At 40.8% G+C, this 25,332-nt stretch overlaps 3 protein-coding genes and 1 long non-coding RNA gene across 8 annotated transcripts in view; 2 read left to right on the forward strand and 2 right to left on the reverse strand.

The window, feature by feature from the left end:
- The first annotated feature begins 135 nt into the window (after window positions 1–135).
- Window positions 136–8,211, forward strand: sdad1 (SDA1 domain containing 1). The gene is made up of 22 exons (XM_061747488.1): window positions 136–355; window positions 463–567; window positions 647–745; window positions 1,242–1,352; window positions 1,431–1,502; window positions 1,589–1,689; window positions 2,194–2,251; window positions 2,331–2,409; window positions 2,961–3,058; window positions 3,138–3,207; window positions 3,270–3,373; window positions 3,443–3,500; window positions 4,161–4,219; window positions 4,284–4,360; window positions 4,440–4,537; window positions 4,606–4,682; window positions 5,837–5,960; window positions 6,960–7,051; window positions 7,131–7,315; window positions 7,606–7,690; window positions 7,771–7,932; window positions 8,020–8,211. Exons 1-22 carry the CDS (start codon window positions 266–268, stop codon window positions 8,065–8,067), a joined length of 2,052 nt encoding a protein of 683 aa, XP_061603472.1. The 5' UTR covers window positions 136–265; the 3' UTR covers window positions 8,068–8,211.
- A 274-nt stretch (window positions 8,212–8,485) lies between these two features.
- klhl8 (kelch-like family member 8) lies at window positions 8,486–24,800 on the forward strand. Of its 4 annotated transcripts, XM_061800050.1 has the most exons (12): window positions 8,486–8,641; window positions 13,290–13,522; window positions 14,852–14,913; window positions 14,992–15,157; window positions 15,492–15,812; window positions 17,929–18,115; window positions 18,192–18,335; window positions 20,101–20,212; window positions 20,967–21,135; window positions 21,208–21,367; window positions 22,461–22,662; window positions 22,744–24,800. In XM_061800050.1, exons 2-12 carry the CDS (start codon window positions 13,313–13,315, stop codon window positions 22,865–22,867), a joined length of 1,857 nt encoding a protein of 618 aa, XP_061656034.1. In that variant the 5' UTR covers window positions 8,486–8,641; window positions 13,290–13,312; the 3' UTR covers window positions 22,868–24,800. The 4 variants fall into 4 exon arrangements, with proteins under 4 accessions (XP_061656034.1, XP_061656032.1, XP_061656033.1 ...); XM_061800048.1 differs by having other exon boundaries at window positions 20,967–21,367; XM_061800049.1 differs by having other exon boundaries at window positions 8,527–8,629; window positions 20,967–21,367.
- Window positions 18,187–20,082, reverse strand: LOC133490242 (uncharacterized). Its single transcript, XR_009792137.1, has 3 exons — window positions 19,231–20,082; window positions 18,508–18,567; window positions 18,187–18,326 (listed from the first exon to the last, which is right to left on the reverse strand). It is a non-coding gene; the product is annotated as an uncharacterized LOC133490242 (long non-coding RNA).
- Window positions 21,363–25,332, reverse strand: part of LOC133490236 (AF4/FMR2 family member 1-like) — a 38,200-nt gene continuing 34,230 nt past the window's right edge. Inside the window, exons 20-21 of one of the 2 annotated variants that reach the window (XR_009792136.1) lie at window positions 22,625–22,857; window positions 21,363–21,935 (exon numbers count right to left, since the gene is read on the reverse strand). The gene's annotated coding sequence lies outside the window, so the exon portion shown is untranslated. Of the gene's footprint in view, window positions 21,936–22,624; window positions 22,858–25,332 lie in introns of those variants that run through there. The other variant, XM_061800043.1, reaches the window with a different exon arrangement.

Here is a 25,332-nt window from a genome sequence, read left to right on the forward strand (position 1 = left end):
AATAATAATAATAATGTTTTAAATATTGATTACAAGAGTGATCGGCATAAAATATAAAATTATCGAGAAACAAAAGACAAAAAGTACAAAGTAAAAATGCAAGAAATGTTTTATTCTGACGTTAACACTGGAGCGGATGTGTCGTCACTCACTAACGCAAATGACAACATAGTAATGGCGGCGTCCACACTGGCCACGCTTCCCTTGTGAAAACCATCGCGACTAGCCGTTTTTACGTTATTATAGAGATTATTAACCCTTTACCATGTCGGGACGACAAAACAACAAGTTACCGAACAATTTGCCGCAGTTGCAGAATCTAATCAAGAGAGACCCTCAGTCCTACGTAAACGAGGTGAGTGTTTATAAGCTATCAATGCTAAAAGCTAGCATGTTTTTATTTATTTGATCGTAAACATCCAAATTGTTATCATGAACGACTGTCGATGTGGCTTTCGGTAGTTTTTGCAGCAGTACAGACACTACCAGTCCAATGTGCAGATTTTTAAACTGCAGCCCGACAAACCCAACAAGGAGCTGGCGGAACTTGTCATGTTCCTTGCTCAGGTAAATTCATACTTAAATTTAGATGAGCCTTTTTGTCTTGTAAATTGTCTTTAAAAACGGTTGTTGACTCGTCAACCAGGTGAGCCACTGTTATCTGGAGCACTTGTCTACTTTCCCTCAAGAGTTGACTGACTTGTTACTGTGTCACCATACAGTCGTGGAGACAGACTTAAGAATGGTGAATATGTAATTTATTATTATTCTCACTCGACTAGTTACACACACACACAGGAGGTCTCGTTTTTAACTACTTGTAACTTGTTTTTATTAAGCTGTTGCTTTAGTAAAAGTGCCACACAAAAAAATCCCAACTAACTGTGCTAAATGGACGACGGACCTCCATCTTGATAAATGGCGTAAAGTGTTTACGTCGATGTGCGCATGTCACAGGGGTGTTCCGATTTAATGTAGTGCACATGTATAAACCAGATCAGAACTGTTGTTTATTTGGTATTGCTTCATGATTAAACAAAACCAACAAGTATTCGAAAGCACTAACGTACTACACTGATGGTGCACAACATACATGAATACAACAATAACATGAAAAACAATAGCTTAAAAATTCAGAATGTGGCACGAATGATGAACCGCGATATAGCGGGGGAACGCTGTAGCTATTTTTTATTAATGGGACAGAAAAGTGAATGAGTTTTATTTGGTGTTGTGTTCAGACCTTCTGCAAGGCTTTGATTCTGTTGCGAAACAAGGACCTGATCGACCCCACTAGCCTGTTGGAGCTCTTCTTTGAGCTGCTGCGATGTCATGACAAGCTGCTCCGGAAGGTTTGCAGAGAAACATCAGGCACAAAATGGCAGTCGCACAAAGAAAATCAATTTCATATGTGCCTTTTGTCTTTACAGACTTTATACACACACATTGTGGCTGACATCAAAAACATCAACGCCAAGCACAAAAACAACAAGGTGAACTCGGTAAGTGAATTGACTCACTTGTACCATTTAACAGATTTTTTTTTTAAATCAATGTGTTTAATATATTTCAATCTTGCGTGTCGTAGTCCTTGCAGAACTTCATGTACACCATGCTGAGAGATCGCAACCCCATCGCAGCCAAGATCTCCTTAGATGTGATGGTGGAGCTGTACAAGAGGAACATTTGGTGTGTTTTGTTTTTGATGAATTGGTCATTAAAAGTTGACTACAGTTGTGCCTTGAGATACAACTGACCCAACTTAGGAGTTTTTCGAGATGGATGGATGGATGCACTGTATTGTACTGCACCCTGGTGGACAAGTCACGCACAGCAGAAGGAGCCACAGTTAATGAATTGTGATGCACAAACTTTAATTCTTTAGATCAGGGGTCACCAACGTGGTGTCCTTGAGCACCAGGTAGCCCCCAAGGACCACATGAGTAGCCCGCAGGACTGTTCTGAAAATAACTCACCATTGTGATATTCTAGGAATGTTGTAGAATCAATCATTGAAAAATCTAAACACTAGCACTATAGAACTAAAGTGTTGCATATTGATATTTATCTGTTTCCTAATTATTGTGAGAAGTCATTAACATGACCAATGTCTTCACAGAAATGTGTTTTGAGTTACAAGCGTGGTCACGAGGCACCACTGCATTTTTATTATTAAAGCAGATGTGCTTGCAGGAACGACCCCAAAACAGTCAATGTCATCACCACGGCATGTTTCTCCAATGTGACGAAGGTGGGTTTTTCCATCCTTGATTTTAATTTCTTATACAGTTATGTAAAGTAAAGCCTCACCTGTATTTGTTGCTGGGCAGATTCTGGTGGCTGGACTCAAGTTTTTCTTGGGGACAGATGAAGAAGAGAAAGAGGGCAGTGACTCTGAATCAGAAGCAAGTATTGACAGTCCAATGAGATCATACAGTTCAGAATTTGACCGAAATGTTCATACAATTCTCACCTCTAAAGACACTCAAATGCATTATCCAGAATGAGTCAGTATACCTCATGAAATCACAGTTCATCGAGCATCAAAGGGGACCTTTGAGTTTTTTGTTTCGCTTTTTCTTTGGGTATTCGGTGTAAAAGAAATACCAGTATGTTTTACAGATTGGAATGTAACTTTTTTTGGGGGGGGGGGGGGAATTTGCCTTTGAAATTGCACAAAACTTCAAGACAATAGTGCAATACCTTAGTGTATTTCACAAAATCTCAGTTCAGTTCATTTAAGCATACAAATATCATGAACAAAGGCACAAAAGGTCAAACTTTAAACTGCCTTAAAAGGGACAATCAAGTCAGTATTCCATTCAGTATTACATTTCATAAAGGTCTGAGATGACCACAGTTAGGAACAAATTAATTTGCAGATATGTGTAGCATCCCTGGACAGATTGTGTTTGTGACTTTACTTGAGTGTACCATGTTTTTTCTTATCTTCCAGGCAGAGGGAACAACAGTGCGTGACCTAAGGGTACGATTCAACACGGGGAAGAAAACTTCCAAAAACAAGAAAAAAATGGAAAAAGCAATGAAAGTCCTCAAGGTAATCATGTTGTCTTCAACTTGAATTTCCTGATAGGGTCGTCATAAGCCTTTTTTTTAATGTATACTCTTGCATGCAGAAACACAAGAAGAAGAAGAAAGCCGAGGTGTTCAACTTTTCTGCCATTCACCTGATTCACGATCCTCAAGGTAGGCTCGCTTGTCAACGCTCGGCGTCCGGCTTGTCGTCGCTAACCGGGAACGTTTGTCAGACTTCTCAGAGAAGCTCCTGAAGCAGCTGGAAAACTCCAAAGAGCGCTTCGAGGTCAAGATGATGATGATGGAGCTCATTTCCAGACTGGTGGGGATCCACGAGGTACGACATTCTGACAGTTGTTTGACGAAAAATCACCAAATTGAAAACTTTTTTTTTTTTCCATTTCAGCTCTTCCTCTTCAATTATTATCCGTTCATCCAGAGGTTCCTTCAGCCACATCAAAGAGGTAAGCAGCGTTATATCGTATTATTTTATTTTATTCTTTTGCATTTGCATGTGGTGCAACGGTGGATGACTGCTTAGCACATCTGCCTCACAGTTCTGAGGACCCAGGTTCAAATCCAGCCTCACGTGTGTGGACTTTGCATGTTCACCCCGTGCCTGCGTGGGTTTTCTAGCGGTACTCCGGTTTCCACCTCACATTCCAAAAACATGTGTGGCAGGTTAATTGAAGACTCTAAATTGCTAAAGGTATGAATTTGAGTGTGATTGGTTGTTTGTCGATGTGTGCCCTGCGCCCCCTGAGAAAACCCACATAGACATGGGGAGAATAATTCAAACTTCATACAGACTAGGCCCAATTTGAACCGGGTCCTCAGAACTGTGAGGCAGATGTGCTAACCAGTTGTCCACCGTGCCGCCCAGTTTGAACATATTTGTGAAAAAATATTTGCTCTATTTATTTTTTTTATATCTTAAGTTAGATGGCCTTTAAAAGTGTGAAGATTAGATCTAATACTGATCAAATCGATGGGTCATTTGGGGGCTCTCAACCTCAAATAATCCTGCTCTCTGCATTACCTTATATAGCATGGCAAATTAGCATTTAAAAAAAAAAAAAAAAAAAAAAAAAGCTCCTCTAATGAGAATGTATGACATCCTGCAGAGGTGACAAAGATCCTGCTGTGTGCCGCCCAGTCTTCCCACCAGCTCGTCCCACCCGAGGTACACTCCTGAACTTTGTCGGAAAGTTGCTAACCTTCATGCTAACATCACTGCTAATGCACAGATCATCGAGTCGGTGATCCGCACCATCGCCAACAACTTTGTGACGGACCGAAACTCTGGCGAGGTCATGACTGTGGGGTGAGTGACCGGCGGCATTCGACTTACAGGGTTTTAAACATATAAAAGAGAACGATAACGGATCCCACTATCTTTTCAGGATCAATGCCATCAAAGAGGTGGTGGCCCGCTGTCCGCTTTGCATCAATGAGGACCTGCTGCAGGACCTGGCCCAGTACAAGACCCACAAAGACAAGAGTGAGGCCTTTTGACGTTGTCATTGTTCTTGTCCCAAATATTGACAGCGTGTATGTTTTGTGTTCTAGATGTGATGATGTCTTCCAAAGCGCTTATCCAACTCTTTAGGAATCTCAACCCGCAAATGCTGCACAAGAAGGACAGAGTGAGAGCACAACATGAATAGACACATTATATGGCTTAAAGCACTCTGGCGTACTGCCAGAAATCCAGCAAATGGTGTTTTTTTGTTGTTGGGTTGTTTTTTTTTTGTTTTTTTACAAGACATGCCCTAGATATGTGTGCATGTTGCTGAAGTGCTTCCACACCACAGCGAATCAAAGGAGTAAATACACCAAAGGTTTGAGTTCAAGCAACAGGTGCTAGCCAATCAGAGGCAGCGTAGGGCAGGTCTTGTCTAGTATTAGCACGACGACAAATCCCGACACACAATCTGCACAGCTTTGAAAATGGAGGCTAAATTTATAGAACACAGTGAAAACAGCATTAATAGAGAAAAGTGTAAAAAAAAAAAACATTGCTCAAGGAATAAGGTAGAAATGGAAAGCCTACTGCATGCTGTCACCCTGATTATTATTTTCGGACTGAAGATTCATTTATGCCATAATGTGCTACAGCCGTAAATTTTCTCCCTTCAACAGGTTGAGAAGTTGGATCTTTTGTGCTAGTAAGCTGCTACTGCTAGCATCTTCCACTGCCGCCAACTGCCAGTTTAGAAGGCCAAAAACGTTTGGGTGGCATCATAGGGCTTAAAACAAAGTATTGTAACGTCTTCAAATGATACACGACGAGACAGTAGTCTGTTTATCTCGTATTTATTGACGAAGTAATGAAACACGGTTACTGTGAGACGTACACCGTCGTCAAACTCTCTCTGGCTCTGATACTCTACAAAGTCCTAAAACTGACTAGTTGACTTCATCTTTAAAATCTATGTCTTTGCCGTTTAAAGAGAACAGGAAAGACCTTTCACAAGATTTGGGAGTGTTTGTTGGAATTTGTAAGCATTTGTAAAGTCAGATCTTCAGAGCTTGTTTAGTTCATTCCAAAGGTGTTTGATGGGGTTACAGGTCAGTTCATCTTAACCAAACTTATCCAACCATGCTTTTGTGTACTAAGACATACAAAAAAGGGCTGCAAAGTTGGAGGCAAACATTTAGCCAAAATGTCTTAATTTTTGTTACAATTCAGGGGAACTAAGGGATCTAGTCCAACTCGTTATGATCCTTTAATTGATTCATGGCTGCGTAGCAATGCTATGTTTGTAGCAGCCTCTTTAATGCAAGCGTTTGTGTGCAGGGAAGGCCCACAGAGGCGTCATTGGAGGCCAAGGTGAAGGATTATGGCGAGCTGGGAACCAAAGACTACATCCCTGGAGCGGAGGTGCTGGAGGTAGAGGCAGAAGTCAAAGAAGGCGAAGACGGTGAGCAAGACCATTAAGGCCTCTCTATACTCCCGCGGTCACGTGGCCGACAACGCCCGCTTTGCATCACGTGACCGACGAATTGGCCCGCGCGGCCCCTCTGCGTAGCTTGACGCGCACACGGCAAGAATTGTTGCTGCGCGTCGAATGCCGCGGACATCATCTCTCGTAATTGGTCCGTTTTAGTCACATGCTGTGATGATGTAATCAGCGTGCCTACCGGTTCCACATAGCAGCTACACCGCCGGCTTCTCGATCGATTTTGCAGCATAATTAAACGTATCATCTGGTCATCTAGGTCCATTTGTTCTAGCAGACTCTGTTCCACGGTTGCCATTGTTGTTGCTTTGTTCCTTGTTACGGAAAGGAAAGTAAAAACGGCTACCGGAAATGGCCCAAAAAATGCAGAGGAAACTCCACCCTGTGGTGTCCTAGCCAATACCAGCCGTAGCGACACCCCCGACTTGGAGGAGAACTGCAGTACATTTTCAAAACTGCGCGCGTGGGTTCCGCTCGAGTATAAAGGCAAACTACGCGCAGGATAGCCGCAGTGCGGTCGCCACCCACGCGAGTATAAAGAAGCCTTTCGTCATCTGAAATACATTGGTCAGGCTAATCTTGTCCTTTGTCATTTTAATGAAATCTTTGCAAAGAGAAAGACAGAGAGGAACTTGCAGTTACTTCGCGCCTATCCCCGCTTCTGAGGAACACGGAAGAGCAACGCACAGTTAAACTCAAATATGAGAGAAAAAATAGCAAAGAAAGGCCGATGCACTGTTATCTTATCCTTGAGAGAAAAGGGAGGCTGGTAGAGCCACTGAGACAGGATGAGAGAAGGGAAAAAGCAATTAATCTACTAGGTATATTAGAAAAAGTCCCATTAGAACTAAGGACTATTGAAATAATAATAATATAACACAGAAACTATGGGATATTATAATAAAAGAATATCAACTGTTATTTTGTCATAACACTAATAAATGACATTTGTGATCACAGACGGCTGGGAGAGCGCCAGTGTGAGCGACGAGGATGAGGACGGGGAGTGGGTGGACGTCCACCACTCGTCTGACGAAGACACAACGGAAGTGGTAGGTTTATGGACAGTTTGTAAAAAGAATGTAAAACACTGTGATTTATAGTTTCTGTGTGTGCAATTGTCTGAGTAAGGCAGAAAAGCTGAAGAGTTTACCGGCTGAAGGGCGGGAAGCCAAAGCGGCGGCGGTAAGCGGCAGCCGGCTCCTCACGCAGGAGGACTTCAAGAAGATCAGACTGGCCCAGATTGCCAAGGAGGTCAACGCCGTGCCAGGGAAGAAAAGGAAAGCGGCAGGCAGTGACGACGAAGGTGAAAGAAGGTTAGAACACGGAAAAGTTTTTATTTTATATTTATTATTAAGTTAACATGTTGTATTTTATTTGCATGTTTTTTTAGATATATTTTCCAGTTTATTTAAATGTTAACATTATTTTTTTATTTGACCTTTTGCTCTGTAATGTATGTAATTATTTAGAAAATAATAAAACATAATTATGTATTTTTATCTTACATTTTATTATATTATAATTTATTTATAATTCTTGATCATTTTTAATGTTATTTATTTATATTGTTTGCTGTTTTATTTTTTTCTACCTCATTTTCCAGAGGGGAACTGATTACCCTGAGGGACATTGAGAAGCTCCATAAGAAACCAAAAGCTGACAAGGAGACACGCCTGGCAACAGCACTGGTTTGAAAAACAAAAACACTTATTCCTAATTTATTACCTTCACACAAAGTTTGACCGTATAATTTGCGCTTGGCTTGTAGGCAGGCCGAACGGACCGTAAGGAGTTTGTGAGAAAAAAGACCAAATTAAATCCACACGCCAGCACCAGCAACAAGGAGAAGAGACGCACAAAGAACTTCATGATGATGAGACACAGCCAGAACGTCCGAAAAAAAGGGAAACGTTCCTTTAGGGAGAGACAGGCGAGTAGACAATGTAGGAACTTCTGCAAGGGGGCTACATTCCTTCTACATAGGTATATATATATTTTTTTTTTTCTTTTAATGCAGATTGCGCTCCGGGATGCACTCCTAAAAAAGAAGAAGCAGCACAAGTAGTGAATGGAAAGATTGTCACCTCAGAAATGTGACTGCATCAAATCATGTGTCGTACGCCCTATAAATGTCCCGTTATTATTGTATCAATTCCAATGCATTAACTGCATAACAGTGTTGTGAAATAAATCACATTTGGTAATGAAATGACTGTCTTTTTTTCAATCCCCATTAAATGTGTGCGTGTGTGTGTATATGTATGTGTATATATATGTGTGTGTGTATATATATGTTTATATATATATATGTATATATATATATATGTATGTATATATATATGTATATATATGTGTGTATATCGATGCAGATTGTGTGTGTGAGTGTGAGGTGAGAACCAAGGCGCACCGTGTTTTTAAGGTAGTTACCCAGTGAATAAAAAAGTCTTGATGAAAGGATTTTTAAAAAATTTGGCGAAAGTGCGGTGACGCGAAAAGTGGCCCCGTGATAGCCCGCGACAAGAGGTAAAACTACAATAACCAAGATGAACCGGGTGAAACCACAACAAACGTGCAAATGCCAACTAACATTTTGCCTGAAAATACTCGGCATTTCAACCCTTCCTAAGGTATGAGCTAAGGCAAGTCAACTTGTTTTGCATTTTTGAGCTCGTTAGCCGTCGTTTGCTATTTATGTTTGTGTTTTTAGTGTCGGGATTGTCGTTATAGTTTGGCTGTTTTTTTTTTCCCCCCTCTTCAGCTCCTGTCAAACCAGATTAGCTCTTGTGCCGATGCTAGCTTAAAACAAAGCTAACGGTACAGGTTTCTACCACGGTGATAGCTTAATGGCTGACAGTCTTTGTGTTTATAGTTTTTTTATTGTTATTATTGGATAGGATTCCGTGTGTATAACAGTATGGAGAACATTTATGTGTTAACTCGACGGACATATTTTAGAGGGGGGAAAAAAACATCTCATCTCGTAGAGTGTTGACGTGCTGTGTGCCCATTCAAAGATGTATGCTGGCACTATATGGCCTCGCACACACAGAAGTCTAATTATCTCTTAGTTAAATACTTCGAGAATATACAATATTGAAGGAGTTGAACAAGCTCAACAGATTCAGTTTTCAGGCGTGTTCATTTTAATGAATACGATCTGCTTCTGTAGGTGTCCACATTGTGCTAGTAGCTATATGGCTTTATGTTGCATTTGGGGTCACCATGGTTTCAATCAAATTTAGTAGAAAGTACAGTTTCAGCCCCAAAATGTACCCCAACTGGACAACACATTAGATCATTTTGGGGAATGGGGGATTTTGCCTCGATCATAATGTTCTTGCTAAATGATGTAATGTAATGTAAACATCTATTACAGCAAACTACAGCCAACATAATAAACCTTTTATTAGATGAATATCTCTCAGTGTAAGTCAAAATGACTATCACATATTAAGTTAATTATTTAATTACAGTCCCCTCCAAAAGTTGGAACGGCAAGGTCGATTCCTTTGTTTTTGTTGTATACTGAAGACATCTGGGTTTCAGATCAAAAGATTAATATGGGACAAAAGTTCAGAATTCCAGCTTTTATTTCATGGTATTTGCATCTAGATGTGATAAACAACTCAGGACAGAGCACCTTTTGTTTGAAGCCACCCACTTTTCAAGTGAGCAAACCTATTGGAACATGTGGGTGTTTCGAGTTGCTCAGGTGTTGCCTTTTAGATTGATTGCTGAAACATTAGATAGTGTTTGTTTTTGGCTTTGGGTTTAACTTGTGAAAACTGCATTTGCTACAAAGCAAACATGAAGACCAAAGAGCTGTCTATGGGAGAAAAGAAAACCATTTTGAAGCTGAGAGAAGAGGGAAAATCGATCAGAGCTATTGAACAAACATTGGGCATAGCCAATACAACAATTTGGAATGTCCAGAAAAAGAGAGAAACTACTGGTGTGCTGAGCAACAGTCCTCGAACAGGTAGGTCAAGGCCCAGGGTATCAACAGCAGTTGAGGACAGAAACATTGTGAGAGCTGTGAAGAAATACCCAAAGACAACAGAACAGTCAGTGACATCACTGTCAACCTCCACAGGGAAGGGGTGAAGGTATCACAATCCACTGTTCGAAGAAGACTTTGAGAGAATAAATATACAGGCCATACCACAAGATGCAAACCACTCATCAGCAAAAAGAATCGGAAGGCCAGATTGGATTTTGCAAAGAAGTACAGAGATGAGCCACAAAAGCTTTGGGACAAAGTTTTATGGACTGATGAGACCAAGATAAACCTCTACCAAAGTGATGAAAGGCAAAAGTATGGAGAAAGAAAGGATCTGCTTATGATCCAAAACACACAAGCTCATCTGTGAAGCATGGTGGCGGTAATATCATGGCTTGGGCTTGCATGGCTGCTTCTGGAACGGACTCACTAGTCTTTAGTTATGATGTAACAATGGTATGATGCTAGCAGCAGAATGAAGTCTATAAAACCATTTTGTCTGGCAATTTACAGAAAAATGCATCCAAACTAATCGGGAGAAGCTTCATCATGCAACAATGACCCAAAACACACTGCCAACACAACAATGGACTTCATCAAGGGGAAAAAGTGGAAGGTCTTAGACTGGCCAAGTCAATCACTGGACCTTAACCCCCAAAAACAAACAAGAACTGAAAGAGGTCGCAGTAAAGGCCTGGAAAAAGCATTTTGAATGAAGAATGGAACAGTCTGGTGAAGTCAATGGGTCGCAGGCTTGCTTATTGCAAGTAAGGGTTAAGTGCCACCAAATATGAAATGTTATTCATTTTAAGTTGCTCAAGTTAAGCTCACTTGAAAAGTGGGTGGCTTCAAACAAAAGGTGCACTGTCCTGAGTTGTTTTACACATCTAGATCAAAATACTATGAAATAAAAGATGGGATTCTGAACTTTTGTGTCATATTAATCTGACAGAACCGGAGAGGATCTGGAAGGAGGAATGGTAGATGATCCCCAAATCCAGGTGTGAAAAACCTGTTGCATCATTCCCAAAAAGACTCATGTGGTGATATCCTTTACACATTGATGTTGTTTTTTGATGCCGCCTGAGGGATCGAAGGTCACCGGCATTCAATGTTGGTTGTCAGCCTTGGCGCTTACATGCAGTGATTTCTCCAGATTCTCTGAACCTTTTGATGATATTATGGACCGTAGATGATGAAATCCCTAAATTCCTTGCAATTGTACGTTGCGGAACATTGTCCTTAAACTGTTCGACTATTTTCTCACGCACTTGTTCACAAAGAGGTGAACCTCGCCCCATCTTTGCTTGTGAATGATTGAGCAATTCAGGGAAGCTCCTTTTATACCCAATCATGGCACCCAACTGTTCCCAATTCGCCTGTTCACCTGTGGGATGTTCCAAACAGGTGTTTGATGAGCATTCTTCTTTTTTGGAACGTGTTGCAGCCATAAAATTCTAAGTTAATGAATGTATTCAATTAAATATAGGTTGAACATGATTTGAACATGATTTGCAAATCATTGTATTCTGTTTTTATTTAACACAACGTCCCAACTTCATTGGAATTGGGGTTGTAAACGTAGCTTGTTTCTCGCCACCTCTTGATATGGCACATATTTAACTATTAGTATAGTTGTGCTTATATGATGGGAAATAACTAAACACTGTCTGCTTTGTATTCGTTAGAATTTTCCTTTTGTCTTTCTCTTTAAAATGAATAATTTTAGATTGTGAGAGGTTGTGTGCATACAGCTCTTGTGAGGAAAAAAATAATTAAAGATTCCGACTAAAGGCTCATGACTGCTCAGATGTTCCCTGTTTTGATTGATAAATGACTGAAAGAAAGGTGGCTCTTTTTGTGCAAGATTTTCAGGTCAAGTTCTGCTACTGTTAAATAATTCACCAGGAGCTTTTTTTTCTCAGTAATAAATAATACAACATAGTCTGAGGCTGTTTTCATTTTTTAAATCCCAACTGATTCCTGCTTTATTTTCCAAATGTAGTGAAACCAAGCCGTGAAAGACTTTTTTATTTTTTATTTTTTTTATAAATATCGTGACTAACCCTGAGCAGACTAACGATGAGGCTGCAGTGATACTTGGGTCTATTCAGCTCAGAAGGAAAGACAGTGCATCATCTGTCTATAAGGTGTGTGGGCGGAGCTTTGGTAGTTTTTTTTTTTTTTTTTTTTTTTTTTTTTTTGCTAGATGCTCATGTTGTCTCGTCGCCACAGTAGTTGGCACTTGAGACAATTGGTCTTATTTGTACCACCCATGCCCACAGGTAAGATTGTTGTCTTTCTTTCTAGCATTGGAATTTTTAGTTTTTGCTCTCTTTGGAACCATTGTGTCATAGGAAATGTGCTTTTTCTTTCAACTTTTGCTTGTAGTCAGTGTAGGGTGAGTAAAAGTGAAGTGAAAATACAAGAGGGGGGGAGGTGATACTGACCAAACTTGCTCAGCTGGCAGGGAAGATCCCTGACCAAATATTGTGCTTTTGTTGATGCTTGTGGGAGGATATTTGCTCTAAAAGAGTCTCCGTTGCCACAAAACAAATCTAATGCAAGAAATTTCTGCTATATTTGTACTATTTAGCAATATTTTATTATTGTGATGCTAGTTTTTTCCTCAAACACAATCGAGTTAAGTGAACGTCTTTAAATCGTATCGTAATTATTAAACTTATATTAGCAATGTCTTTTCAATAGTTTTTTTTAACAGTTGCATTTTGTGTTCATAACATGACTTAATCTTCCCATTGGACAAAAATGTCTAATTTTGCAACATTAAACACAAAATACATAAAAACAACGTAAATTGTGCATAGCAGTAGTGAAGCTGCAAACAGAACAGCGAGAGTAAATCCAGACTAAGTCATCACGTGTGATGGAAGCATATCGGCATTGATTACCTGCCTCTAGTGTAGTGCCTCAATCTGTCTGTAAATTTGTGCAAATATTGGAGTTGTGCACGCTTGATTAAAGAATCACATTTACATGATAGAAACAATCACAAAGTGTAGGACTTTTCTAACAGCATATGATGTGACGTAAAGCCAGCCATCCTTTCATTTTGGACAGTACTTTCCCTTTAATTTACAATATAGTGCTAGTTTACTTTATTAAAAACACAGAACAGAATTTCTTTTGGGCTGAAATGGAAATGGGAAATTTATTTAATTTATAAGTACCGGTAAATTGAGTTAAAAGCTTGGTCATGGAATTAATTAAACTCATAAGTTAGGGTACCACGGTATGTCCCCTAAACACGGGTCCACTCTGTCCAGGTGCTGTGTCCTGTAAGGCAGCAATGGCGCCGGGGGATGTGGTGCCAGAGCATGCCAAGCAGCTCAAGCCCAAGGAGAAGCGCCTCGCTGCCGCCGCCCCCGCCAAACCGTCCAAAGTTGACTGCGAGTCAGACGGCTCCTTCGTGTTCGAGGCCCACGAGGCCTGGAAGGACTTCCACAACTCGCTGAGGCATTTCTACGAAGTGGGAGAGCTCTGCGATGTCACACTCAAGGTTAGACGGCGTCAGAGTATTTCAAGCTGAATTTACACTGACGAAGTGCCTGATTCCGATATAATGCCTATATCCAATTTTTTTTGGGGCTGTCTATTTCCATGTACATTTTAAGTAACACATATACAGTATCCCATATGGCTGTTTACATTCAAGCAATACATGAAACAACCGGAAGCGTAGACGGCCAAATTGCATGTAAATATCTCCACAAGGATCAACACAGTAGTAAACTATAAATGAAAATATTTGTACTTGGTTTGAATAGTGTTTAGTTGGCCATGGCTTATTCTCCCCCTCCCTCCATTGATTTAAATGATCTTAACCTCCACATTACTCCTTTGGAGGCCATCAACAATTTTCCAATAAAATGTTTGACCCACCACTAATGTAGCATGTTTAGACCATATTTCTTGTAATTTTGTATAGTACAGATTTACAGTGAGTCTTTTTTGTTTTGTGTTGGTTGGGCAAACGCAGGTGTACATATGATGGGCAGTCAAAAAATAATGATCCCAACTTAATTTGACCAACTAATAATTGAAAAATATTTCACGCTTTGTAGTGTAAATACTTGTTTGAAGGTTTTTTTTATTTTAAGATTTGATGACTGTGATTGGAATTCTTGCGTTGGAAGGGGAACCACCACTAAACATTTTCAAAAGGTTACAAAATGATAATGGGGGTTAGGGTTACCATAATTACTTGTGTATAATGCGCTTCTACCTATGTATAATACTCAACATGAATTTGCTGGTATACATGCTCAAAACATGAAGTATTATTTTGGGATGTCCGGTCCAACTTTTTCACTTCATCATTTTTTTATTTGTATTTTATTTTATCATAGTAGCTATTACAAACCCCAATTGCAATGAAACTGGGATGTTGTGTAAAACAAATAAAAACAATACAATGAATTGCAAATCTTTTTCAACATATTCAGTTCAATTGAATACACTACAAAGACAAGATACAGTATTGGAACGGCAAGGTCAATTTCTTTGTTTTTGTTGTATACTGAAGACATTTGGGTTGCAGATCAAAAGATGAATATGAGACAAAAGTTCAGAATTCCAGCTTTTATTTAATGGTATTTACATCTAGATGTGTTAAACAACTCAGGACAGAGCACCTTTTGTTTAAACCCACCGATGTGTATAAGATTTAGTAGAGTCCTGATTCCATGCTTTTTTTTTACACTCCCATGTGCTATTTGAGAGCAAAAAAATCAAATTATCACTTAAAACATGCAGTATAAATCCAATCTTATGGGTCACACCAGACGATGGAGGTGGCGTCTTCTAATGAACTTGCTTTTGTATGTAGGTTGGCAGCAGGCTGATACCATGTCATAAGCTTGTCTTGGCCTGTGTTATCCCCTACTTCAGGTGTGCACACTTTTTCATGGATATATTTCTAGACGTGTATAGAAAACATGCTAGCTAAGAATTCTGTTTGTCCCCCAGGGCCATGTTTCTGTCTGAAATGACAGAGGCCAAGCAGAAATTGATCGAGATCAAGGACTTTGATGGAGATGCCATCCAGGATCTGGTCCACTTTGCTTACTCCTCCAAGCTCACGCTCACCGTAGACAATGTCCAGCCTCTGCTTTATGCTGCCTGCATCCTTCAGGTAAGTTAACAAAGGCGTGCAGTAGAGTCTGTTTGTCAACCTTTATTGAGCCAAGGCACATATTTTTCATTAGACCTGGTACACAAAAGGACTTTTCAAATCTTAAAAGATTGTCTGTCTGTTACAGACCCAACACATGAAGATAAAACATGTAGATGGATAGTTGAGCAAAGGTACATCTGTAGTGAATAAATAGTTCTCGTAACAATTAAGGTGAAATTCTAGAACGTCTGCGGCACACCAGGTGATTTCTCACCGGCACACTAATTTGCTCCAGCACAGTGGTTTGTAATCAATGCAGTAAACACATGAAATTAAGTTACGAAAACCGCAGGTGGAGCTGGTGGCGCGGGCGTGTTGTGAGTACATGAAGGCCCACTTCCACCCCACCAATTGCCTGGCGGTGCGCACCTTCGCCGAGAGCCACAACCGCGTGGACCTGATGGACATGGCCGACCGCTACGCCTGCGAGCACTTCAGCGAGGTGGTGGAGTGCGAGGACTTCACGTGCGTGTCGCCGCAGCACCTGCGCACGCTGCTGGCCTCCAGCGACCTCAACATCCAGTCAGAGACGCAGGTATACAGGGCGGCCGTCAAGTGGCTCAAAGCCAACCCGCAGCACCACCACGCCTGGCTGGACCACATCTTCTCTCAGGTTAGCTTTATCTTTCGACTTGACTTACAGTGAATATAGAAAGTCTGCACACCCCTGTTCAAATGCCAGATTTTGTGGTATCAAAAATGAGACCAAGATAAATCATATCAAAACATTTAGACCTATAAACTGTACAACTCAATGGGGGGGGGGAGTAAAAATAAACAACTGAGAATGTGGTTGCACAAGTGTGGACACCCTCTTATAACTGGGGATGTGGCTGTGTTCTGAATTAACCAATCACATTCAAGCTCATGTTAATGGGAGTCAGCGCACACCTGCCACCATTTAGTGTGCCTCTGATTAACCCCAAATAACATTCATCTATTCTAGTAGGCTTTTCCTGACATTTTTGTAGAAACCTTATCTTACTAAGAAAAACATCAATGCCTGGCTACATTTAGCAAAAACACACTTGAAATCTCCCAAACTGTGCTGGATTTTTTTTTTTCTTTTTAGCTGGAACTGAGGCCTCAGTCCAGGTGGAGGAAATTATACAATGGTGGCAGGTGTGTGCTGAGTCCATTTTAACATGTTTGAATTTGATTCATTCTGAACACAAACACATAACCAGTTATAAGAGGGTGTGTACACTTGTGCAACTATATTAATTCAGCTTATTTTTACTTCTACTCAGAGTTCACTTTTTTTTAATTGAGGTTATCGGTCACATTAATGGTGGAAAAAGTTTTTAAATGGTTTATCTTGGTCTGTGAATCACAAAAAAACTGCCATTGAAACAGATGTGTGTAGACTGACATCCATTGTATGACTTATATTTTAAATTAACATAATTTTTTGTTTGGGATCGTGGTTTCCTGGGCCTGTGTATTTTTTTGGTTCACTTTGTGGCAGCAGAACAAGCATCAATGAGACTTCTTGCCTCTTTTCCATAATAATGCTTTTCAAATATGATGTAATGATTTTGCAGCCTTTTGTTGCAAGGCAGAATTCATTGGGCTTTGTTGTACTGATTAAAACTAAAATATCAGTTGAATCACTTTTCTGTATCAAATATGAAATTACTGATGTAGTCTCTAACTTACTCCAAAACATTGGAATTTTGTATATCCGCATAACCATAATTTTCAACCATTCCCATTTTATGTCACATTTCCCACTTGTCGTGAGGCAGAGTTCATGGGGCTCATCATAACTGCCCCAAAGGCCAATTTAATAAATGTTTAATTTAGTATTAAGTATAATATTACATTATAACATGGTTCCAAAAGCAACACTTTTAAGGATTTTGAGACTGTTACTTCTGCACATTAATTTCACAACTCAATCACTGTGCTCTTAATAATAATGCATACCATTTATATAGTGCTTTTCAAGGTACTCAAAAGAATTGCATAAATGATTCCTTCACTCCAGTCATACCATGTGGTGGTAAGCTACTAGTGTAGCCACAGCTGCCCTGGAGCAGTCTGACAGAAGCATGGCTGCCATTCTGCGCCTTCGGCCATGCCGATCACCACCAAACATTCAACCACATTCGTTCATGGGCAATGTGGGTTAAGTGTTTTGCCCAGGGACACGACGACGACATGTGCTCGGGCGGGGATACGAACCAGTGACCCTGCGGTTTCAGGGCGGGCCAGGACTTACCCTCTGCGCCACACCACTATTGAACATCAAATTACTACTAGATACTGTGTATAAACAGATAGTGATACTATTATTAATTCAAACAAAACATTTTTATAGAAATGAATTTCAAAAGAGCTCTGCATTAAATAACTAATAAAATGCATATTACAAAGAGAGCGGTATCGAGGGGTTGCCATTTGTTATGCAGGCTTCAGTGATTGTTTTTCAAGCAGTTTAAAAAGTTGCATATTTAAAAAATTGATGAAAGAAATAACATGACGGAATCACTTGATGTTTTTCTGAACGTCCATATTATGTATATTATTATCTCCAACTACCGGAGACAAATTCCTTGTGTGTTTTGGACATACTTGGCAAATAAAGATGATTCTGATTCTGATGTTAAATCGTCTGTATTGCGTAACTGACTGCTGGAGGATGAGTTAAGATAACAGCACGTCAAGTCTTTGTTCTATATGTGTCTTTCATCATCCCCACAGTGTTTGTGTGTTTTGGTCTCCAGGTACGCCTGCCACTGCTCCCCGTGGACTTCCTGACCGGCACGGTGGCCAAGGACGAGATGATCAAAGGCAACCTGAGTTGCCGCGACCTGATGGACGAGGCCCGGAACTACCACCTCCACCTCAGCAACAAGGCAGTGCCCGAATTCGAGTACTCGGTCCGCACTGTGCCCCGAAAACACACCGCAGGTTGTTGCTGCTGCTCTCTTTCATGTAACATTCTGCTTCGTGAACCAGTTGTCAAATAACACCGTTATTTCCTCAGGAGTTCTGTTCTGCGTGGGTGGGCGTGGGGGCTCTGGTGACCCGTTTCGCAGCATCGAGTGCTACTCCATCAGTAAGAACAGTTGGTTCCTGGGCCCCGAGATGAACAGCAGACGGCGGCACGTCGGCGTCATTTCTGTAGGAGGTAAAAGTTAACAACACGAGAAAAGAAACAGTTAGCCAGGTTCAAACTGTCAACATTATAAAATGTACAGGCAACGTGTTGGGGGGGGAAAAAAATGCATTCTCAATACAAGTGTCAACAACTTTATTAATTCAACAAAAAATAAAATAAGGTATATAAATAAACTACTCACCCTCAAAGGTGTTTGTAGAACAATACTGTCACCTTGTGGTGTTTCATGGTGGAATTCAAACTGAAAGAAAAGCACCTGTGAAGTAAATCCTTTAGCTGCTCACTCAGCTGAAATTGTGTGTGGTGTAGGGTTGGACATCGAGAATTGAGACCTGATTGGAACCGGGACCAATGTTCCGGTTCTCCTGAAATCGTTCACATTTAAAAATGTCGGTTCCCAGTTTCGATGCCTACAGTCCGCCGACCCCAAAGAAGAATGTGGCGAAAACCAACGAACACCCACGAAGACGTGCCCAACGGCGGCACCAAAAAAAAGTGTCTTAACTTTGTCAAAATAAATGACCAGTCGCCTCAATGCAACACTTGGAATAAGATTATACTGAGCAAAGGAGGCTTTCGCGATGTGTAGAAGTCTGACGTGCTCCCTCCCGCTCCGAGCCTCAGCCAACACCGCGCTGAGCTTCAGTGAAGTCAAATTGGGTGAGTGAAACAATAAAATACATCTATGCCGACACTGAGGCAGCTAACAAGTTAAACAGAGGGTTGCACTTTTGCACTGATGGTTTTTAGCATTTATTTTAGTCTTCAAACCAACATAAGCGGCGCTGACAGAAAAAAAAACTTAATATTGAGCCAAAACTTCAAAGGTCAAACTACCAGCTTTACATCGCAATAAATTGGGACAACATTCACATAAACGTCTCACAGTATCACAAACACTAACCTTGTGCCTCATCAGTTGGTAGGTAAAGGAGTTAACGTTTTATAGCATTTGGTTTCATTCACTACTTTTTTTTCTTGCCGTATAGGTTTACTTTCGTTTTCAGAATTCCCCGGTGTCGTGTGAAGTTACTTTTTGTGCCAAAATGCTGAGTTCCTGTGCGTACCCTTCAAAATAAAAGGCTACATATTTAAAACGGGAAGTCAAGTTAAAACCTGCCCATATAAACCATTTGATGTGATAAAACTGTCGCAAATAACTATTTAACAATGCTGTATTCAACTTTTAGCTGAGACATTAATGAATGAATATTAAGTCAATTGGGTTAGTTCCGCACACATTGCCTTTTAGTTCATAGGTTTGATATTGATACTTGTTATAAAGAACCCCGAGTCAAATGTTCATTTTAGTCTATGCTGGGGGCGGCTAAGAACATGGATGTTTATAATTTGGACACCAATTATTTAAACCATGCAAACTTTTTGGACCCAGACCCCTAAAAGAATCTGAATCGAGAATCATTTGGAACCGGAATCGCTCAAATTCAAACGATGCCAAACCCTAGTGTGGTGGCATTTAACTTTTGTTTGACCAACATTTTGCTGTAACTCCGAATATGTATGTTAAGGTTTGGAAAATAGTGTCAAAATGTTGGATAAAGGCTTGAAATTTCACAATCTGTCTGGGAAAAAAATATGGGGGAAAATGTAGCTATTATGAAACAGAGTTTTGTTTCTTGATAGCTTTAAAAGCAACACGAAGTAAGAGAGTGCAGAGTCATTTTTATCAGTAAATCAACCCTTCAGTATAATAGCCTACATGTGTAATCAACATTTTCCACGTCTTAATTTCTTGTTTTTGCTGTTTCCATAGGGAAGGTTTACGCTGTGGGTGGGCACGACGGTAACGAGCACCTGGGAAACATGGAGGTGTTTGACCCCCTCACCAACAAGTGGATGATGAAAGCCTCCATGAACACCAAGAGGTACTTGCCTGTCATCTGTTGTTTGTCCTCATGCTAAATGCTAAACTTGCTTGTCTTGTATAGATGCGGTGGTGAGTCACAGTAGCCAATAAAATTTTAAAACATCGCCTTGAAATTTTCAGCTGACATTTCTATCATCGGTCATGCGCTGCCCCCTTGTGGTTTGGCATTAGAAATGTGAGACGCTAGCTTTGTTGGATCAGCGCTAATTTTGGCACATTTAATGTGGCGTGATTTCTCCACAACATTCATGCATTGTGCAACTAACATGAATACCTGTAGTTCTCAAATGGTAGCCAATGGGAGGCATTTTGGGAACAATATTAAACAATGTTACATAGTAATGTCAAGTGAAAATAAGAGTTTTAAATGCAATAAAAAGGACTGGTGTGGCAAAATGCAGTCAAAAGAGGCAGACTGGGCCAAACAAATCAATCGCATAGTTCCTTGGAACACAAACATGGACGCAGACAACATTGTGGAGCGACCACATCAGGTTGAAATGTACTAGACTGCTTATCGGCAATGAGGACGCATCATGAAAGATCATTAATACTCCGCAAGGAGCGCGTTTATGAGATGTACTAAGCCTCTACACTTTGTTTACGTGGTTTGGTTGGTGCTACAGAGTTCATTGAATTACAGATGCATCATAATGGAATATGTAATTTATTTAAATGAAACATTTTATTTTTAATGACTTTGATTATAGCTTAATACAAACGAAAACTGAGACCCACCTGTGTTTGTTCAGGAGGGGCATCGCCTTGGCCGCGCTGGCCGGTCCAATCTACGCCATCGGCGGTCTGGACGACAACTCGTGTTTCAACGACGTGGAGCGCTACGACATCGAGCGAGACTGTTGGAGTGCCGTGGCCCGCATGAACACGCCCAGAGGAGGCGTGGGCTCCGTGGCATTGGGGGTAAGGTGTCACATACGGTTGCACACGCAATCCGTCCGATCTCCTCACAGCTTTGTGTCGTCCCACTGCCAGAGTTTCGTTTATGCGGTGGGCGGTAACGACGGCTTGGCGTCGCTGTCGAGCGTGGAGCGCTTCGACCCGCACCTCAACAAGTGGACCGAGGTGAACGAGATGGGCCAGCGGCGCGCCGGGAACGGGGTCAGCAAGCTGAACGGCTGCCTCTACGTCGTCGGTAAATGGCGACTATTGCACTTTCATTTGCTTGTGTATTGGATAACAATCCAGAAAGTATTCGTTGGAATGTGTTAAGTGAAGTTTATTTGTATGGCCCTTCATCACAAAAGACTCTCAAAGGGCTTCACAGGCCCACAGTTGACGAAGATAGATGACATCCCCTGATCTAATCCCCCCAATCGAGCAAGAAAAACTAAAAACTCCATTTGGGGAAAAAAACAAGAAACCTAGGGAAGGGACCACAGATGGAGGGATCCCCCTTTCAGGGTGACCAGGCTGCAATGTATGTCAAGTGGGAAATTTTTTTGTTTTGTTTGTTTACATAGTATGGTGCTGTACAATGTTAGGATGGCACAAGAATCCATTTAAAGCGATTAGATGAAGTGCCGCAGGTAGACACCTTTGGGAAAGTGGTTCTGCCTCAGGACCTGGCCCAGACGGCGGATGCAGACTCCAGCAACAAGTCTCCGGGGAAGTGGTCCACTTCAGATCTTGTCCCAGTTGGTCAGTGGAGAATCCATACTGCAACAGCCTCAGATTTCGGTCATTGCCACCAAGCCCCATCTCTGAGCAGGAGAGGAGAAGCGGCAGTAAAACAGGTCTACGTGTACTTCAACTAAATGCAAAGTATAAAAATAATTTTTTAATTGAGATTTAAACATTTCTACTGAGGTTAGCAGCCCTAATATCTGTGGGTAGGGCATTGTTGTGGTCATGGACTATTTTTATTATAGACATTGTGGAAGATGAGCGGTCATATTTTGTAACACTTTCTGATAATTGCAGTGAAACAGCAAAGGGTGAACACAAGTATGTAATTACATTAAAGTAATGATTCATTTATTATAGTCCATCCCTGTTCGATAGCACTTGTCCTTATTAGGGTCACTGGTGATCTGGAGTCTATCCCAGCTGACTTTGGGCAGGAGCCCTGCACCGGTCGCCAGCAAACAACCATTCACACATGTGGACAACTTAACATCTAAATTAACCTAACTTGCCTCATTTTGGAATGAGGGAGAAAGCTCAACACTTGTTCACCATGTTGCCTAGTATGATGTCGTCAAATTCCCTTTATGTGTGTGGTCTAGGTGGTTTCGACGACAACTCGCCACTGAGCTCTGTGGAGCGTTTCGATCCGCGAACAAACCGCTGGGAGTACGTGTCGGAGCTGACCACCCCGCGCGGTGGCGTGGGTGTCGCCACAGTGATGAGCCGCGTGTTCGCTGTGGGCGGGCACAACGGCAACATCTACCTGAACACGGTGGAGGCCTTTGAACCGCGCATGAACAGGTGAGTGGCAGACAAAGGGAGGGGTCCATCGAGGGTCGGTCTTTGATGGTGTCGCCTTGCATCATGTATGCCCCTTTCCAGGTGGGAGCTGGTCGGCTCCGTGTCGCACTGCCGAGCCGGAGCGGGCGTAGCTGTGTGCTCATCTCATGTAAGCCAGATCAGAGATGTCGGCCAGGGATCCAGCAACGTTGTCAACTGCATGTGACGGCGGAACAGAAATGCACAAATTATCATCTTCTGGTGCTCTTTACGCATCACTCTTTCATAGCCTTCCTTTTGTTCATGTTACAACAACCGCCATATACGTCAGAAGAGCATTTGATCCAGCCTGCCGTGCAATTGACCTTTTACTAAGTAACTGGGCCTCACACTGGTAGCCTAGTGTTGGAATTTGGAGGAACGAGCTAACAGCATAGCATTATTTTACAGACACAGCATTCAAACAACAGCGTAACTTTTTCTAAAATCTGTATTCATGTGGCTTAGTTTTTCAGCGCAGGATAAACATTTTCAAAATTTCAGCAAAGCCAGTGTTCTGAATTGTAACTAGGTTTTACGTTGGTCGCATTGGGTTAGTATTTTGGTTGCTGAGCTAACATTCATTATTTTATAGATAATACATTCGGCTAGAACACTGGACAGCAGCATAGCGTTTTATATTATGCATTTATCTGGCTTAGTGTTGAGAATATACTTTTTTTTTTTTTTTTAATGCTTCCCCAGTACTATGGAAAGTAAGTAGGCCTTGTGTTGGTAGCATAACTTAAGCATTTTGGGCAACCACATAGCTTTATCCATTGTCTCGTTAATTTGGGAATTGGTCTTAATTTTGGGAACAGAATAAAAGAAACATTTCTACCATTGTTAGTTTAACCAGCGATATGGATAAATATACTATTACTACGCCTCAGGTTGGTCGCATAGCTTTAGCATTTTGGATGACGACAGCAGCATAGCATTATTTTACAGACATTGCATTCAACTTTGTCCATTTAGAACTACATAGCTTTTTCCAGAGTCTGGTTTTCTCTGGTTTAATTTTGTGAATGGAATAAAAGCAACATTTCTAGCATTGCTATCTTAGCCAGTGCTCCAGATAATAACTAGACCTCACATTGTTCACATAGCTTTAGATAAATACTTTATTAATCCTGTTGGGAAAATTCAGGCATCTCACGGCTCACGAGCATTTTGGTTAACAAGCTAACAACATAGGATTATTTTACAATCGTCAGTAAACCAGTGCAATGCGTGTAGCTTTATCAAGAGCCCAGAACTATTGAACCGCTGTGATTGGCCAGTCTCTGTTTACGGGGGTGTGGCTTAGTGAAAAGTAAATTCTAAAAACATGTAAAACCTCAGAGGATGTTATAAAAAGCCTAAAAATATTTCACCCACAAATACTCAGAATATTTTTTTTCCTCATACTTGTTTGCACCGACTTTTTTCATAAATGTAATATATAAAAAAAAAATTTTTTTTTTAAAGGGAAACTAGCTAAAAAAATGAAAAAGTAGTCCAGTATCATAATCTCGCTTCGGACTAGGTTCACATGCCTTGGGTCCCAGGGTCAGTGAATGCTACAGAATTTAAATTGCACCAGTCATAATCATGCTTGAACAATCATGACTGACAAATCAGTCATCTGTCGGGGGAAAAAATCCTGACACCTGTTTTTTTTGTTGTCTTTTTTTTTTTATTGAAGCAAACTTATTTGCCATGTTATGCAGAGAAACATTCAAATGTGTCAGGGAATGCTTTGTGTGTTGTTTTTTGGTACGATAGCTGGACTGTCAGAAAAGCTAAATTACACAATGTTCCTTGAAGGCGGTCCCTATGTATACAAATATATTTTAATATATTATGGACGCTTTTCTAATATACAAATAGCTGTATTAGACTTCTAATCCTTTGTTGTGCTAGAATTTTCCAATGAATAATAGAATAGTTGTATATTTCACACTTTGTCACAGAGCAGCATTTCTGGCTACAGATGTTTTGTTCTTTGTGCAATTTTGCTAAATAGAACCAATCTACAAGGCACTGATACAAACGGCCTGAATATGGTAGTAGTTGTTTTGTTAGTTCTTTTGCAATGTGCTTTTGTTGTAATTGGTTCAATAAATTTGAGGAAATTATGGATTGCCGCTGTCTGTAATTCTTTGTCACACCTCATAGCTAATCAGAAAAGGGGAACAAATATTCATTGAATAAGTTGTATTTGTCAAGAAAAAGAAAATAGCCCAACAATGTTGCAATATTAAGTGGAAAAAAAGTTAATGAAAATGTGTATTTTTTTTAAATATATGAAATACTTTGGGTTTTTTTCCCCCCAAGATTTCTTTCCATGTAAGTTTGTTTTTCTTCAGGAAAGTCGGCATAATAGGAGAAAATAGTATATTTTAAAGAGTTGGGTTTTTTTCAAGACTGCATAAGCATGATCGCCAAAGGACAGAACCCCATCCTGCCTCCGGTGCTCCTGTCACTTGACTTTTGGTCACGTTTTTCCTTGGTCAAAGCAGCCTCCTCACGTGTCCCTGTGCAGCTCCTGATTGTGGCAGCAACCCTGGCTGGAGGAAGAACAACAACGTGCTACGACTACAACGACATGGACATCGTGGACTCCCACACAGCTATGCACTGCTGTTGGGCTGAGAAGGCCAGGCTCGT

Source organism: Phyllopteryx taeniolatus, chromosome 15 (assembly GCF_024500385.1).
Source record: "Phyllopteryx taeniolatus isolate TA_2022b chromosome 15, UOR_Ptae_1.2, whole genome shotgun sequence".
In the NCBI taxonomy this organism is placed as follows: domain Eukaryota; kingdom Metazoa; phylum Chordata; class Actinopteri; order Syngnathiformes; family Syngnathidae; genus Phyllopteryx; species Phyllopteryx taeniolatus.